At 66.6% G+C, this 14,165-nt stretch overlaps 2 protein-coding genes and 1 non-coding gene across 3 annotated transcripts; 2 read left to right on the forward strand and 1 right to left on the reverse strand.

The window, feature by feature from the left end:
* Window positions 1-2,802: 2,802 nt before the first annotated feature.
* Window positions 2,803-4,006, forward strand: H696_03212 (hypothetical protein). The gene is made up of 2 exons (XM_009497096.1): window positions 2,803-2,828; window positions 3,175-4,006. The coding sequence occupies exon 2, from the start codon at window positions 3,188-3,190 to the stop codon at window positions 3,596-3,598; it is 411 nt and encodes a 136-aa protein (XP_009495371.1). The 5' UTR covers window positions 2,803-2,828; window positions 3,175-3,187; the 3' UTR covers window positions 3,599-4,006.
* Window positions 4,007-6,749: 2,743 nt separating this feature from the next.
* H696_03213 (hypothetical protein) lies at window positions 6,750-7,910 on the forward strand. Its single transcript, XM_009497097.1, has 2 exons — window positions 6,750-7,483; window positions 7,652-7,910. Exons 1-2 carry the CDS (start codon window positions 6,838-6,840, stop codon window positions 7,879-7,881), a joined length of 876 nt encoding a protein of 291 aa, XP_009495372.1. The 5' UTR covers window positions 6,750-6,837; the 3' UTR covers window positions 7,882-7,910.
* Window positions 7,911-11,647: 3,737 nt separating this feature from the next.
* Window positions 11,648-11,720, reverse strand: H696_03214. Its single transcript has one exon. It is a non-coding gene; the product is annotated as a tRNA-Lys (tRNA).
* Between the last annotated feature and the right edge of the window lie 2,445 nt (window positions 11,721-14,165).

The following is a 14,165-nucleotide window of genomic DNA, read 5'->3' on the forward strand; positions in this document are numbered from 1 at the left end:
GGGGGCGGCTGGTCGGGTTGGGTGGCCCCTTTTTCCGGCGTGCAGCCTGGCGAAAAGTCCTGCGGCCTGGCAAGGGGCCGCAAGTGTGTCTATCTGTCTGTGTTTCTGTCTGTATTTCTGTCGGTGTCTGTGTCTGTGTCCCCGGCACTCGCGCGCAGGCGGGAACTCAGGCGTGCGAGCGCCCGTGTACGGGCGTGGGCCGGCCCGCCCCCAGGAGAACGCCCGGGCCCGGGTCAGATGCCCACCCCGGCCATGAGGCCAACAGGGCACCCCCACCCCGACGGGGCCCAGGCTCTGGGTGTCTGAGCCACCCTGGCCGTCCGGCGCACCCGGCGTCGCTCACGCCCTCGGGCCTTCCGGGGACCCGACCCATCTAGCGTGGAGAGGGGGGCGGGGGTCATAGCGGCCGAGACTTCCAAGCATGGCTCGCAATACACGCCAGGAATGGCCGCCGGGGAGGGGGCCCTCGGCCGGACCGCGCGAGAACGCGCGTGGGAGAGGGGGCCAGGCAGACGCATTCCGCCGTTGTCCGTTCTCGCGCCATGCCTCCGGGCTCGGCGGCCATGCGCCGGTCGAAAAGAGAGCAGCCTCACTCGACGGCCCTTGGTATAAATAAAATAATAACACCCGCCGGCCTCGAGCGCATGCAGCCGCCGCCGGTCACCGGAGGGAGGCCACCGATGGCCCCGACACTTTCCGGGGCACGCCCTGGCCTGCGGGACCGCCCCGGGTGGCTGGCCGCGGCCAGCCACCCGGGGCCCCTATGAAACACACCCCCTCCCCTGCGCGGCCGGGCCGGCGAGGCTCCGACGTGTCCCATGTGCGCCGATGACAACCGGCGTCGAGGGGCGGCCGAGAATACAAGTGGACCCCGGGCACTGGAAGAGATTACTCGGGAGAACCGAGTCGAAGTTCTTCCGAATGTGCCCGGCCACATGGAGGCCGGGCGGTCGTACGATGCACACCGCGAGCCGATCATCCGTCCAGATGGTGTCACGCATAAAATGACATAGATCACGCGATCCAGATGGGGGCTCCTGGGACCGTCGTGCCTTCCGCTCCCCTCGCGGGAGGACGCGCCTGTCTGGTGCGGCTCCTTCGCTAACGCCCCGAGGGGGATCAGTCTGCTTATCAGGCTTGATCGTCGGCCCGATTGCCATCCAATGGTTGACTTTGGAGCAGTGAGCATTGGTCTGGGCATCCGGCTCCGGTCCGGGTCGACGAAGGGGTGGCCGGGCTTCAGCAATGCCTATGCCGCTGGGGGGGGGGGGGGTACTCTGCCGCGGCGATTCGCCAGTGTGGGGAGGGGGGGACCTCCGCATGTTGCTTTCCGGCCTCGGCCGGAGCCTGGCAGGCAGCATGCCGCACCCCGGTCCTCCTTACTCGGGGGGTCACATTGCACTTGTGGATGGTCGTCACTTTGGGATGGCTGCCGATTGCAGGTGGCCCCGACAAGGCCCTCCCTTCCCAGGGACACATCCGCTGCAGGGCCCTCCCCTTCATCAAGCAAGCGAGTGCGTGTGCTGGCGCGGTGGTCGATTGATCCTTACCCACCTGGGTGCGAAACTACCACTATCGGCCACCTCGGTGGGATACCCATCGAGCCGTGCCGTGGTCCAGCCCGGCGGGCCTCCCCGACCGCGCGCGCGCGCGCGCGCCTCCTTCGGCCTGTCTGACGAGCGAGTAGTGCCGGACTGGAGCCGGGCGAAAAGGCGGAGGGTGCCAAGGAGCCAGAGAGACCTTGACTCGGCCGAAAAAAAGGGGCCGAGTGGCAATGCGGGGGAGAGAAAATGCCGGCAAGATGGCCACGGCACAAGATGCTGGCTGTGCAACCGCCTGGCATCTCCTTTCGGCGCGGGTCATGCGAAGGGGACATCCCTCGGCCGATCCTCCAGCCGAATGTCAGGGCCAGCGGCCCGGCTGAGATGGCTAACAAGAAAGTCCTTTGTCTCACCTGATCCAACTACCTCCACATGATTCCGATCATAACCCCGAGTTAAGCACTAACTCGAGCCCTCTTTCTCAGGTAACCCCTATCCTGTGGGGGAGGCCCCGGTCGAGCCGAGCCACTCTTGGCCCCCTACCCCCCGAGGGGGCCCGGTCGGGCCGGGCCCGTGCTGCTGAGAGGCTCACAGGCGGCCAGATCGCCACCCGGAAGCGTACTCATGAAACCCGTCACCATTCGTGGCGCCTTTCCCCCGCTGTCAGAGTGCCGATCGATGGCCAATCTTTGTACGCAGGGGGGGGGGGACCCTGGGGCCGGGATGTTTACCTGGCTGACACTCCACACGCGGCCCCCTTCGCCCCATAATCAGTCGGAAGAAGTGGCTGACGATCCTCGATGGGGCAACCATCCCGGGGGTGTGAGCCCCGCCTCCCAGGCAGAAGTCGACCCCACCCCCTGCCCCTCGGGTGCCCTTCCTGGCGACACATGGCTCCCAGCACTGATCTCTTGATGGAGCGTCACCCGGGAGCAGCCTCGGCAGGACTCTTTCGAGCAGAAGCAAGCAAGGGCCACCCTGTGTACGGAGGCATCGACCGAACGCGCGGAGTCCAGCGCCGACCGACCGCGCGACAGCATGCATGGCTGCTGGCGGATGGTTGTTTGATTTCTTGTCATATGGAACCGGGGTGTCCTGGCTGGTCGTCAGCTGGGAGAAGCCTTCGCCCGCCCCACTGTGCCGAGTGTTGGGTGAGGGGAGGTCCCTTCGAACGGAGTATTTCCGCCCACACTGCCCAACATAAAAGGCGGCCGCGCCGTGGCGGAGGGAAATCCCGCCTGAGATGCATAGAAATCCTCCTCATTTCCGGAATCCCCTTTGGTGAAAGTACGTCGGTCCTTTTGCCCGGCCTGGCCCCGGGTCCCCCCGGAATTGAGGATCGTTCGAATGGGCGCCTTCAAGCGCACGGGGAGGCTTCTTGCCTACATCCCCGCGCACCCACGACCTTCCCCCCCCCCCGTCCAAGGTGTAATTTGGGCCGATCTCCGCCGGGGACCGGCTCGTGCCCATGTCTCCGGGGGCCATTGGCAGGCAAGACGCGACATGCGATCGCGTGTTGTGGACCCCCGGTTTGGATGAATGCGTCGCTCGCTGTCCTTGAGTGTCGCCCTTGGGCGATGCCTATGTGTCATTCTCTCCTTAGCTGACATGCCTCGCGCTCACCTCGGCCTAGGTGACTTTCCGCCATGGGAATCATCTCGGCTGCGCGACGCGCCTCGCTTGGTCTTTTCGTGCCGGGCCGAGGCTTCCTTCGCGCCTTCGGCTCGGCGGCACAGCAATCCGGCGCCATGAAAAAGGGGGCCCTCCACTCTGCGCATGACACCCCGAGGCAGCCCCAGCCCCACCGCCGGGAGCGCTCGGATGACCCGATCCAGCGTCCGGGCTACCAAGGGCCGATGGGCGCCGCAGCGGAGACCCAGTCCCGGTCACATGGCAGCCAACCCGGGGGAGCCCCAATCGGGGTCTCGCGCCATTCTGGCTCGCAGTCGGCCCAAAGCGATCCAAAGCCGAGCGGCACGCACGGGGAGCATGGTCTTCGGGATGAACAGGATCGACTGCCGGCTGGCCCTGCGGGGCGCGTCAGCGAATCGACATAGAACACCCCCAAGCCGGGGGCGTCGCAATGCCGATGGCCGAAGGAGCTTCCTCCGTCAGTGAGAGAGAGAGAGCCAGGGATCTGCTCCTGGGGTCTGTCCCGGCATTCGGGGGCGCCGCCGGAAATCAACAGGTTCCTCCATTCGTGGAGGAGAGTCTTGGTCGCCATCAAGAGTTGACGTTGCCGAATGTGAGCCGGGCGTGCAGGTATCTTGGAGGATGAAAAGGATGGGCATTCGCACGCTTTCGGTGGATGGCGCTCATCGGAGGGAGGTAGCTGTGCACCCATCGCCGCTGGGCCATATCGACATCCGGCCCGCACGCTCCTTCCACAGGGGGGATCAGCCAATCCTGGAACCGGGCGAAGCATGCGCGACGCACGGCGATCTGATGTTGACGTGTCATTGCGGGCTTCTTCAGGCCCGATGAGGGGATGCGTGAGCGCTTTAGGACGATGGCTGGCGGCACACACCCTTGAGCGTTCTTTCTTGCTCCCTTTTCGGCATTGTGGCCTGCCTGTTGTAGGCCAATCTCGCGGGACCGTCGCCACATTTGCCATCCTCCCCTTCAGGAATATGACCCAGCAACGTTCGATCCTCCCATCGCGAGCGAGATGCATGTGCTCGAGTGTCTGTCTAAAGGGGGCCGTCGTTCGAGCGGGGGGGTGCTTTCGTTGAAACGCCAGTGGCATGGCCTGCAAGTGGGCTATCTGAAGGCTGCAGGGCTTGCAGGCAAATGGGAGGGCAGGCGAGGGGAGGAAATGATCGGCGTCAAGGCAGCCACATACGGCCGTGCCAAGAGTGGACCCCTCCTGAGCGTCGAAAAAAAAGAAGCGAAAGGGCAAGGGCCATGGGTCGGAGGATACACAAGCTCGCGTCTGTGACAGTCGGCAAGTCCACACGTTGGAGGAGACACACGCGGGAGGAGGAGCGGGCTCGGGCTTGGCGGGAGGCGCGACCCAGGAAGGAATATGGACTGTTGGAAAGGACGGAGGCCCCGTGCGGCGTCGAGCCCCGTAGGATGCGAGGCGGATGTCCGGGACTGGTGGGGTAATGCATGCCACGGTTTGCGCGTATGCCTGAACGAGGGCACCCGGCTGCACCCTAGACTGGCACCACGACATGACATAAAGGTGAAGCGGCTGGCCGGGCCCAGAGCGAACGAGTCTTCATGAAATGGGCCAAAGCCTCGCGCTTCGGCGAAAGCGCACGTCGGCGACCCACAGTGACAGCCAGAAGTCGGAGAACCTGGGGGGTGTTAGAGGGACCAGGATGGGGCTGTACCTGTGACTCCACGGCATGCACTCATAAATGGCGAGATCCGTGCCTCGAGAAAAGAGGGGCCATTGGGCTGCAAGTTGCCGACGTCATGGCAGCAAGCGCTTGCCTTTGGGTGCCGAGGTCTTGTTCGGAAGGGAAAGTCGGATCTCTGGGCGACCGAGGAGGCCCCCCCTGGCGGTCGAGGGGAGAGTCCGAGCTCGGGGGCTTTTTTCAGCGGATTCCTTTTGTTGTTGACCCAAGTGATCACACACACACACACACACAGGGCCACACGAAAACCCGGGCTGGATGATATATGCGGAGACGCCGAAATCGAGATGCTCGTCGCTCGTTTGCCAGACCCGATTGCGGGCCCATCTTTTCGGGGGCAATGGCTCTCGGAGGAGGGGGGGGAGGTGAAGCCGTCCCTGCCAGCACAGCACTGGCTCCACTTTCTGGGCAAGGGCCAATCCATAGCATGGGGGCCGGCGCACATAACCCCGCTCGAGGTGTTCCGGTGTCCAGAGGAAGGGCCCCGCCAGGCCGAAGGCCCCGCGCGTGGTGGGGTATCTCGGCCATGCCTGCCAGCATGTCGAGTCGACTTGTCGTCACGGCAAAGCGCATGGCCACCGGAAGGGGGTGAAGCTGCTCGAGACAAGTCGGTCTCCTGTGTTCAGCCGCGCCAAGTGCGGCGTCGAAACCGGAGTGCCGGACATCCACCGTTGGAAGGGTGACGCTCTCGGTGCGATGTTTCCACCGATCACGGCAAGGGCACACACCAGGGCTTCAGGAGGGAGACAAGCGGGGAACACCTTCCCCCCTCGCACGTCGGCGGTGTGGAAATGGGCGTGCGCCTTTCGGGTCGCGCGCGCGACCGACGAGCCAGTCGCACTCGCTGGATGGATGAATATACCAGCTCGAGCTCAAGCGCGAGAATGGCCCGGCCCTCCGGGGCAGCCTCTCCCCGCGATCATCGCCGCGCCCAGACACCGTCCCGGGCGCTCCAAGACATGCACAGCGAAGGTGACTCCTTGCCAAGAAGCCCCACGCCATGGCTCATGGCAAGTGCCAGCGGATTGGCCTGCCGGGGGTCTTGCTGGCTGGTCACTCTGCGGTCGCCGTCGGGGAGATGCCCCCCCCCGTCGGCGTTTTCCTGGAGAGCCGCTCGCGGGTCGAACACGCTTCGGCAGATGTTCATGGCCTGTGACCCCGAGCTTTTGTTGTTGCTGTTGCTGTTGACCTTCCGCCGGGGCCGGGGCGGTCGCCGGCCGGGAGCTTGCGAGTGGGGCCGGAGACTTCGGCCAGGCGGGCCGCCGGGGCCTGGACTCCTACTCGAGGACAAGAACCAGACTCTTGAGAATGGCATTTCCTGGAAGCAGGCATCTCCAAGGGGTCGGTCTGCTGTGCCAGGGGCGTTGTGGCGGGGCTCCCTTGAGAGAATGTCGCCCCCTTCGAGGGTGAACATTCTTAGGGAGATCGGGCTTGGGGCGATCAGCATCTGGTCTGCCTGGTGGAGTTGCGTCTGACGAAGGGTCCCACAAGAAGGGGCTAAAAAGATGCTCGCCATCGCGCCCAGGGGCAGGGGAGAACCTTGGCGCCGATGCCCAAACGCACGGGTAGCCTCTCGATCTGGGCGGTGGCCTTGCCCGGGGACGGATGCGAGTGCGGGGGGGGGGGGGGGGGTGGACGTCCTCTGCGGGCTGGGCACCCCTCTCCGCGGGCTGGGCACCCCCAGGCGAAGAACGAATGGGCCTGCGAGCCCCGGGCAAGGCGGGGAGGACAAGCGCAGGGAGAGGGGGAAATGTGGAAATGGCCCGGAGGACGGGCGGCGAGAAGAGCGAATGAAGGGCCACCGGGCCGGGAGGGGGGGGGGGCGTGTTGCGTCCGGCACAATGGTCCAAGTACCTTTCTTCCACGTTCTCCCTTCTCCCATTATTTTCTCTTGCTCCTTTTCTCCCTCGCACCTTGCTGGCTTTCGCAACATGATAGGCCGCTCGATGGCGCCGGTCCACCGGACCTTGATCTTGGCCGTGCTCTTGACTGTGGCCCTGGCCGGGGCACTGCGTGTGACGCGTGCATCGGACGGATCGTCCGCCTGCAAGCCCGGCGAGTATGTGCCCCCCGGGGGGGAGGCCCCATGCGCCACCTGCGACACAAGCTGCTGGACCTGCTTCGACGGCGCGGACTTGTGCACATCTTGCCCTCTGGGCGCCGCGGTGGACCGGGCCTGGCTGCGCCCCGACACCGGGGAGTGCATGGCCACCTGTCCCAGAGAGGGGTTTGTGCCGGTGGAGCACACGGCGGGATCGGGCCGCGCGTGCCTGGCCTGTCCGGAGGGGTGTACCTCCTGCTCGGTGCCGGAGGATGCCCCCCCGTGTGGCCTTGACCCGGCCGGCGTGCTCACCTGCCCCAAGGTGACCTGCCACCAGTGCGCGGATGGCCTGCTGCTGCTTGATGGGTCCTCGTGTGTGACATCCTGCCCGGCGACCAGGTACTACACGGACCATGAGGCGCGGTTTTCCCCGGTGCCGGCGTGCCTCCGGTGTGCTCCCATGTGTGACGCGTGCTCCGGGCTCGGGTCTGAGAAGTGCACCGCCGGCCTGCAGGCCGTCATCAATGCCAGCGTCGGTACGAGAACAGCGCGGCATGCCTGCGGGACATCGACATGTTGGCTTTGGCTGGCCCCTCCCCCCCCCCCTTCACACCCCACTGTCATCGGCGTCCTGACCCTCTCCCTCCCCCCCCTTGGCCCGCCTTGTGTTCTCCTCCTCGAATGCCCGCCCTGCCGGCCGACAGTGGTCATTATGAGCATCCTTCTCGCGGTCATGGGGACCTTCTTCGTTGGATCCGTGGTGGCCATGATCATCATGCGGCATCTGAATCAGCAGCGCCGGAAGCGGAAAGCCCCCCCGGCTGCGGAGGCACCCTCCTCGGGAAAGGTTGACTCCGACCGGTCCCGGCGCATGGCACCTCGCAAGGGGCCTTCGGATGAGGCGATCCCCATGGACATGCTGCTGCCTCGATGAGCTGCATCCGAATAACCTGCCTGCATGTTTCTTGCCCATTGGTGACCGGCATTGGCCTCCCTTCGCCGGGCCTGCCTCGGCTGCCGGTCGACGGGCCCGGGGGGGGGAGGGGGGGGGGGTCGCCGCGCGACTTACCTTCAGAGGATATCCCGTCAGAAGGGGCCGGGGTGGATGGGGCTACACCGAGCGAGGCGGCCAAAGGGCAGGGGCCCCAGGCGGGAAGACGAGGAGAGGGAGCCCTGCCGGGGGGAAAGTGTCTAGCGGAGTGGCTCTGCGGGGTGGCGTCCGGTGGCCCAGCACGTTCAATGGCCCTTGGCCGGGCCTTTCCGGGTCAGTACATTCCGCCTGGCAGTCGGGCCCGCCGCTCCGAACGAAGAGGGCAGTCGTCGGCGCCCATCCAGGCAGATGGGGACCCCGCGAAGGGAGACCGGGTTTGTTTTTTATTTTATTTTCAGCCCCCCCCCCCTCCTCCCTACAGCCCCATTACTGGGGGGCATTTGAGGAAACTCCCCTGGCAGGGGTGGGGGTCACAAGCGCCGGTCGGTATTTGCCCGTGTGGGAATGAATCCCCCTCCCCCCGGACTGGCATGTCAGCAGGAGTGCATCCCTGGAGCAACCCGCCGCGGGCTTCGTTGATGAGCTTGCACATGCCGCGGACTTGGAGGGGGGGGGGGGAGGGCGGGGACATTGGTTTCCGGCGATACCGGTCTATCGTGCGGAGGATGAAGAATAAGCCTTGGGGCGGCCAAACATCCGGCTACCTCGAGGGGGGGCGGTATTTGTACTTGGCGCCCGGGCCCAGGGATAAGGGGGCCGTAGTCCTGGCCAAACACGATGGATGCATGCACGGACGCATGGCACTCGGCTGACGGTCGGACAGCGGCAAATGGTTTATTTTTTCACACGCCTCGCATGGCAAGCCAGGGGAGGGGACATAAACATGCCCCCCCTGGGGAAGTCGAGCGCGCGGCCAAGGGGAGGGCACCTGCAGACGCACCGGCAGGAGGTGGGCCACCCGGCCCGGGGGCACTAAGCCAAGCCAAGAGCAGGGGTCTTCGGCAAGAGCGGCACCGAAGTCGCATCCCTCGACCCGGGTGCGAGGCCGGCATGCTGATGTCAAACTACCGCCAGGAAAGCCGCCCTTCTGGGCCGTCCGTCAGTCGGGCTTCGGGCTATTGGGGGGGGGGGGGGGGTCGTATGCACGGGGCACATGTTTTTGTCTTCTCAACAGCGGGACATCCGCCCAAAAAAGGGCTAATGATATTCCCACTTTTTGAGGCGCGCACGACGCTTCGCTCGGCCCGGTGCGCTGGCTGTTCGTGAGCCCCGGTCCGTTGGTGTTTCGTCGCGTCCCCTCCTCCGTGCCGAGACCCGCCCCGGTCCCCGAGCCGCGGGACTGTGGGCTAGCCAAGTGCTTGGCTCGGGGCGGGTGGGCTCCCCCCTGTGGGCGTCTCCGCCGATGAGCGGGCAAGCCAACATGCTCTCCCGCACCCCCCCCCCTCTGGATCTCGCCCCGCTCTGTGTCTGTGCCTCGGCGATGTGCTCCGAGTGTTCTTCGCTTGGTGCCCCTTTGTCAGGGGCCATTCGGGTCCATGCGGGGGATCGGTCGATCGGGGGCGGTGGGCTCCGCGACCATGGCCCCTCCCCCTGCCGGGGGGCCGACTCACGGCGGCCGGCCACTCGCCGAGCGCGGCATGGGCGCCCCAACAGCCTGGGGCAGGCGCGCCTGTCGGTGGTTCCCCGCCGGGTCGGCGATGCCCTTGTTGCCGGGCACCGACTGGCAGGCAGGTGGGCGTCTCCGGTGGAGTTTTTTTTTGTCTTGAGCATGGGCGAGTCATCCACCCTGGCGGGTGTGCTGTTTTCCGTGTGGGCTCACCGGACAGCATCGGATTCCAAGCCCACCCGGATATTGGCGGGCCCGGGCTCTTGCCATTGGTGGCGATGCGGACGTGCGTGTCGGCCGGGCCATTCGGCTGCCATTGTCCGAGTGCTCTCTGGCCGAACACGATCGGCTTCTGCTCGTCAGGTGGTGCCTCCACATGACAGCGTCCGCGGTCCCAGGGGCGCCGTGCGACGGGGTCTCGCTGCCGGCCGGTAGTGGCGCACCAGGCCGAGGGGGCTGTTGGCCTGGCATTCGGGCCTCCCAGTTCGACGCTCAGCGTGGGCCCGGCGCCACACGGCCGTGGCCATGGTGGCTTGTTGATCGGATAATGAGTGGGGTGCGCCCAAAAAAAAAAAACATCGGTTGGGCCGCTGGCTGGGCTTGTTCCCGAAGGCCGGAATTTTCGGTGTGCCGCTCGGGCAGAGCCGATCTGGCGTTTGGGCTTCGGAGTGCCGCCTTTGATGACGCGCGACTGGGCGCTGGCCCGCATGGCCACCAACAGAACGGGCCATTTTTACCTCTGCTTGTCTCCCATGCGATGGGGAGCGTGCACCACCCAGCCCGGTGGGCCTGCTGCCGAGGGGCCGGCGCAGCCAGCTTGTCGGCGGTCTCTGAGCTGACCAAGGCCTCGAGGACGGGGCTGGCCTGCTGGAGGGCCGGGCCGGCCCTGGTGGGTCTGTCGTGTCTCCCGCGAGCAGGGCTGGCATAGGACCATCTGCGAGTGGAGCATGTCCGTGCCGGGGGGAAAAAAAACCCTGTCCTTGGGATGAGCCTGGTAGTTGCCCTGCCTTGCGCCATGGGACGACCTGCGCCTGGCATCCAGCCTCGGGCATCCCCCATGCCCACGCCCTTGGGACAGGGCTGGCAGCGGCGTGGGTAGCGAGGTCGGCTGTGGCCGAGAGCCAGGCCACCAGGCACTGGCTGGCGCGATTGTCGGGCGCGAGGGGGGGGGGGGGGGGGGGGGGCAGCGATCCTGGGCGACATCCGTCCTACGGGTAAGAAGCGTTGACGTATGTCTCGCAGAAAGCTGGCAGCCCCCGCTTCGCATGGGGTTCGCATGACCACGGCACCCTATCGGAGGCTGCCGCGCTGGCGGGTCGACGAGCTGCGAGGACTTGAAGTGCCCACTTCCGGCTGGACCGGCAGCCAGGCCCGGACGGATGGTGTTGCTCGCGCTGGGTACCATCCTGGCAGAAGTCATCCATTGGCCTGGCGCGTTCAGGGGAGGGGGGTCCCGGTTTCGGGGGGTCTGTCCGCCTGTGGGGAATCTCGGCCATTGGCTTGGCCCTGCAAGGGGGCGCGATTTTGATCATGCTCGGGGGTGTCGGGACCATGTGTGGACGCCGGGTGGGCGGGCCGCCGACCCATCCGGGGCAGCGACCTCGCAGGAGTGCGGGGCCTGCAGTCGACCGGCCGAAACGGCAGTTCGCAGGTGGGGCGCGGGCGCGAGGCCCACAGCCATGCTGATGGTAAGGTGGCCCCGTGTGAGCACTACTGGTGTCGAATGGTGGGATCCTTCCACCGGGGCCTCTCCAGCGCACACTCCGAGAGCCCACCAATCGGGGCCCTGTCCGCTCGAAGCACCAGCACCCGACGAGAGAGGCCATGTCTGCCGGCCCGAAAACCGGCGAGGGCCAGGGGGATGCCGGGGGGACGGCTGCCGAAAAAAAGGCTTGGCACCCTTGGTCTTCGTCGAGTGTCGGTGGTCCGCGTGCAACAACGCAGCCACAAGGCCGCTGACTGCCCCCCCTCTCTCGTCTGCCGAGACCCCGTCGTGTGCTGGCCCCGCCCCGGGGCGGCAGGAGGGGGGCCTGCGCAATGCGGGCACACAGAACGCCAGCCAAGGCATGTTGATCGCGGGCACGCTACAAAAAGAAGGAAGATAGCCCACTGTGGGGCTCGAACCCACGACCCTGGGATTAAGAGTCCCATGCTCTACCAACTGAGCTAAACAGGCTATACATGATACACGAGAGCGTTATTGTCTTTTATTTCACCCCGTTCCCCTCCATCACTCAAGTCGCCGTGTCTCGTGCTCCCTGGAGCCGGCTGTGTGCTCCGCCCCTCGCCTGACCGGAGCACTGCCGGCCCTTGAGTCCATCGAAAAGACCCGCCTCTGCCTCGCAGCCGCCGCCGAAGGGCATCCTTCAATCCGTCTCCCGGCCGGTCAGGCATTCCTGCGCCCGGACGCAACCCACGGCAAGACCTGACGCCCGGGTCATCTCTTTCCTCGGTGTCCTCTCCCTGCCAAGTGACAAATGCTTGGTCTCGACCGAAGGCTGTCTCCATGGAGGCAGCCCGGGCGCGGCTGTGGTTTCCTTCGGCGGTTGATCTTCCCTTGGGCAGGGGATCTTCTGGATGCCCCGGGTCCTACCTCTCGCCCGGGGAGACGCTTCACATCGGGCTCGGGCCCGCTCTTTCCGCCTGTGCCAGCTCACCCCGTGAGACCGGGGTTGCGTGCCTGTGCCGCCGACGAATCGCGGCGAATGTGGCCCCTTTCCTCGGGCCAGTAGGCCAAAGACCCCTGCGCTGCCTGCCGGGCAAGGATGGGTCGCCCGGGCGATGGTCGGAAGGTCACCCCAGCGAGCCCCTGCGGCCTCGTCTCGCAGCCAAGTGCCCAGGCACGGGACCTCCGATGGGCTGGTGTTTCACGGTCGAATGACATGCGATCACCGCTCGCTGGTGGCCGCGATCCCTCCACGGCGGCGTCCGGCTCCTCTGGTGGACCTCCCCCTCGGCATGGGTCGTTGTTGCTTCGGCATCGGTGTGTGGCGCTTGCCGCGGCGACCGCGGATGCGGATCGCAAGCGAGGCGCGTTCCTCGTGACCTGATCACATGCACACATGGCGGTCGGAGCATGATCGCGTCACGCACTTGGCCACCCACAGCGCTCCAGGCGGTATCGTGTTGGCGCGCGGGATGCGGGGGGGGGGGGTGCGTTCGCCAGGGCGTGTCGTCTGGCACCGGTGGGGTGGGAGGACCGGTTCGCGCCCGGCTGCGGAGCCGCCCAGGAAGGGTCTCTCACTCTGCCTTCCGGGAGCGGGCGTGCCTGGAACGGACACTTGGCCACCGCCTCGCAGCCCGTGGGGCTGGGGGGCGGGGGGGGGGGGGGGGGGGGGGGGCTGAAACATTGGCCGTCTCCGAGCCGCGCACGGTTTGTGATTGTCTTGCTCCGCAGTTGGCAGACATCCCCCGGCCGAGGGCTTCTGGGCCGGGTTCAACGTTGGGGGCAGGGCAGGGTGTTTCAGGGGGTCGCGTGGGAGGCAACCACCGGAAAGCCAGCGTGGGCGACGAAAAAAAAAACACCCTCCTCTGACTACTTTGGTGTGCGCCTGGAGCGGCATCCCTGCGGCGGGGGGGTGTCGTTCTCCGGGGGCCATGAACAGGACCTAGAACCTGCTGTGCGGGGGCCGGCCACTTGCCCTGTCGGCACCAGCGCCCTTGTCGAGAGGCGCACGCGGATCGGCCGGAGGCCTGGTGCTTCTTCCTGCTGGCCCCCCCCCCCCCCCCCCCCGGGGCGAGGAGCCTGTTGCTTGGGGCCTTCCTTGAGCCGCCCTGTGCCCTGCCTTCGGGAAGCATGGTCGGGGTCCCCTTGGCTGGAGGCCCTGGGCAGGCTCCCTCGGTTGAGAGAGTGTGTGTGTGTGTCTCCTTCTTGTCTCGCCCCTCCCCCCGGGGCCCCCGGTGGCTGGCGCGTGGGCGATCTGGGCCGCGTTGCGTCTGGGCGCCCGTTGGCAGTCTAGGATGGTTGCCCCTCGGAAAAATAGCCCCACACCGCTTCGGCACCCGGGTCCCTCTGCTCGATGAGTCTTCCTGCGCGGGGGTCGGCGAAGTCGGCTCCGCCCCGACCGATGTCCGGAAGTTGTGCCTGTTGCTGCCGAGCGCGCAGGACATGTAGGAAGGACGCCGGCTCGCTCGCCCCGGCGGCGGTTTACCCGGGAGCGATGGTTGTCATGGTCGGTGAGTGTCGGCCCTCGGGCAGATGTGTCCCCATTGGTCCCCCCCCCTCCCCCCCTAGACCGAGCACCGAAGCCGGGCGGGTGCACGCCGGTCCAGATGGCTGGCTGCTCGTCGCCCACACTCCCCTTAGAAGATGCCGCCCTGATGGGGGGCCTGCCCTCGCCGGCCAGACATCTTCCATCTGATCCCCCGATTCTGCTCATTTCCCGCCTCCCCCCCCACACGCCTGGCTGGCCGATTGCTCGCCCCTTCCCATTCGCTCGCCACCTGTGACCTCCCTGGAGGTGGATTCCCTCGCCGGCCCCGGTGTCAGCCTCCGGGCGCGGCCCTGCTTGCCGTCCTCTGGCCAGCTGCCTGTCCACTTGGCCCTTGTGCCGGGCCCCTGCCGGGGTGTTGGTATTCCCTCGGGCCCCTCTCGCTGAGTCCGGCCAGGGCGGCGCCCGCC

The sequence above is a fragment of the Fonticula alba genome, assembly GCF_000388065.1.
Source record: "Fonticula alba strain ATCC 38817 unplaced genomic scaffold supercont2.4, whole genome shotgun sequence".
NCBI lineage: Eukaryota > Rotosphaerida > Fonticulaceae > Fonticula > Fonticula alba.

Coding starts and splice junctions, on each gene's coding strand:
- H696_03212 (XM_009497096.1), top strand. CDS start 3,188: ATGGGAATCATCTCGGCTGCGCGACGCGCCTCGCTTGGTCTTTTCGTG.
- H696_03213 (XM_009497097.1), top strand. CDS start 6,838: ATGATAGGCCGCTCGATGGCGCCGGTCCACCGGACCTTGATCTTGGCC. Junction 7,484..7,651: donor CGTCATCAATGCCAGCGTCG/GTACGAGAACAG, acceptor GCCGGCCGACAG/TGGTCATTATGAGCATCCTT.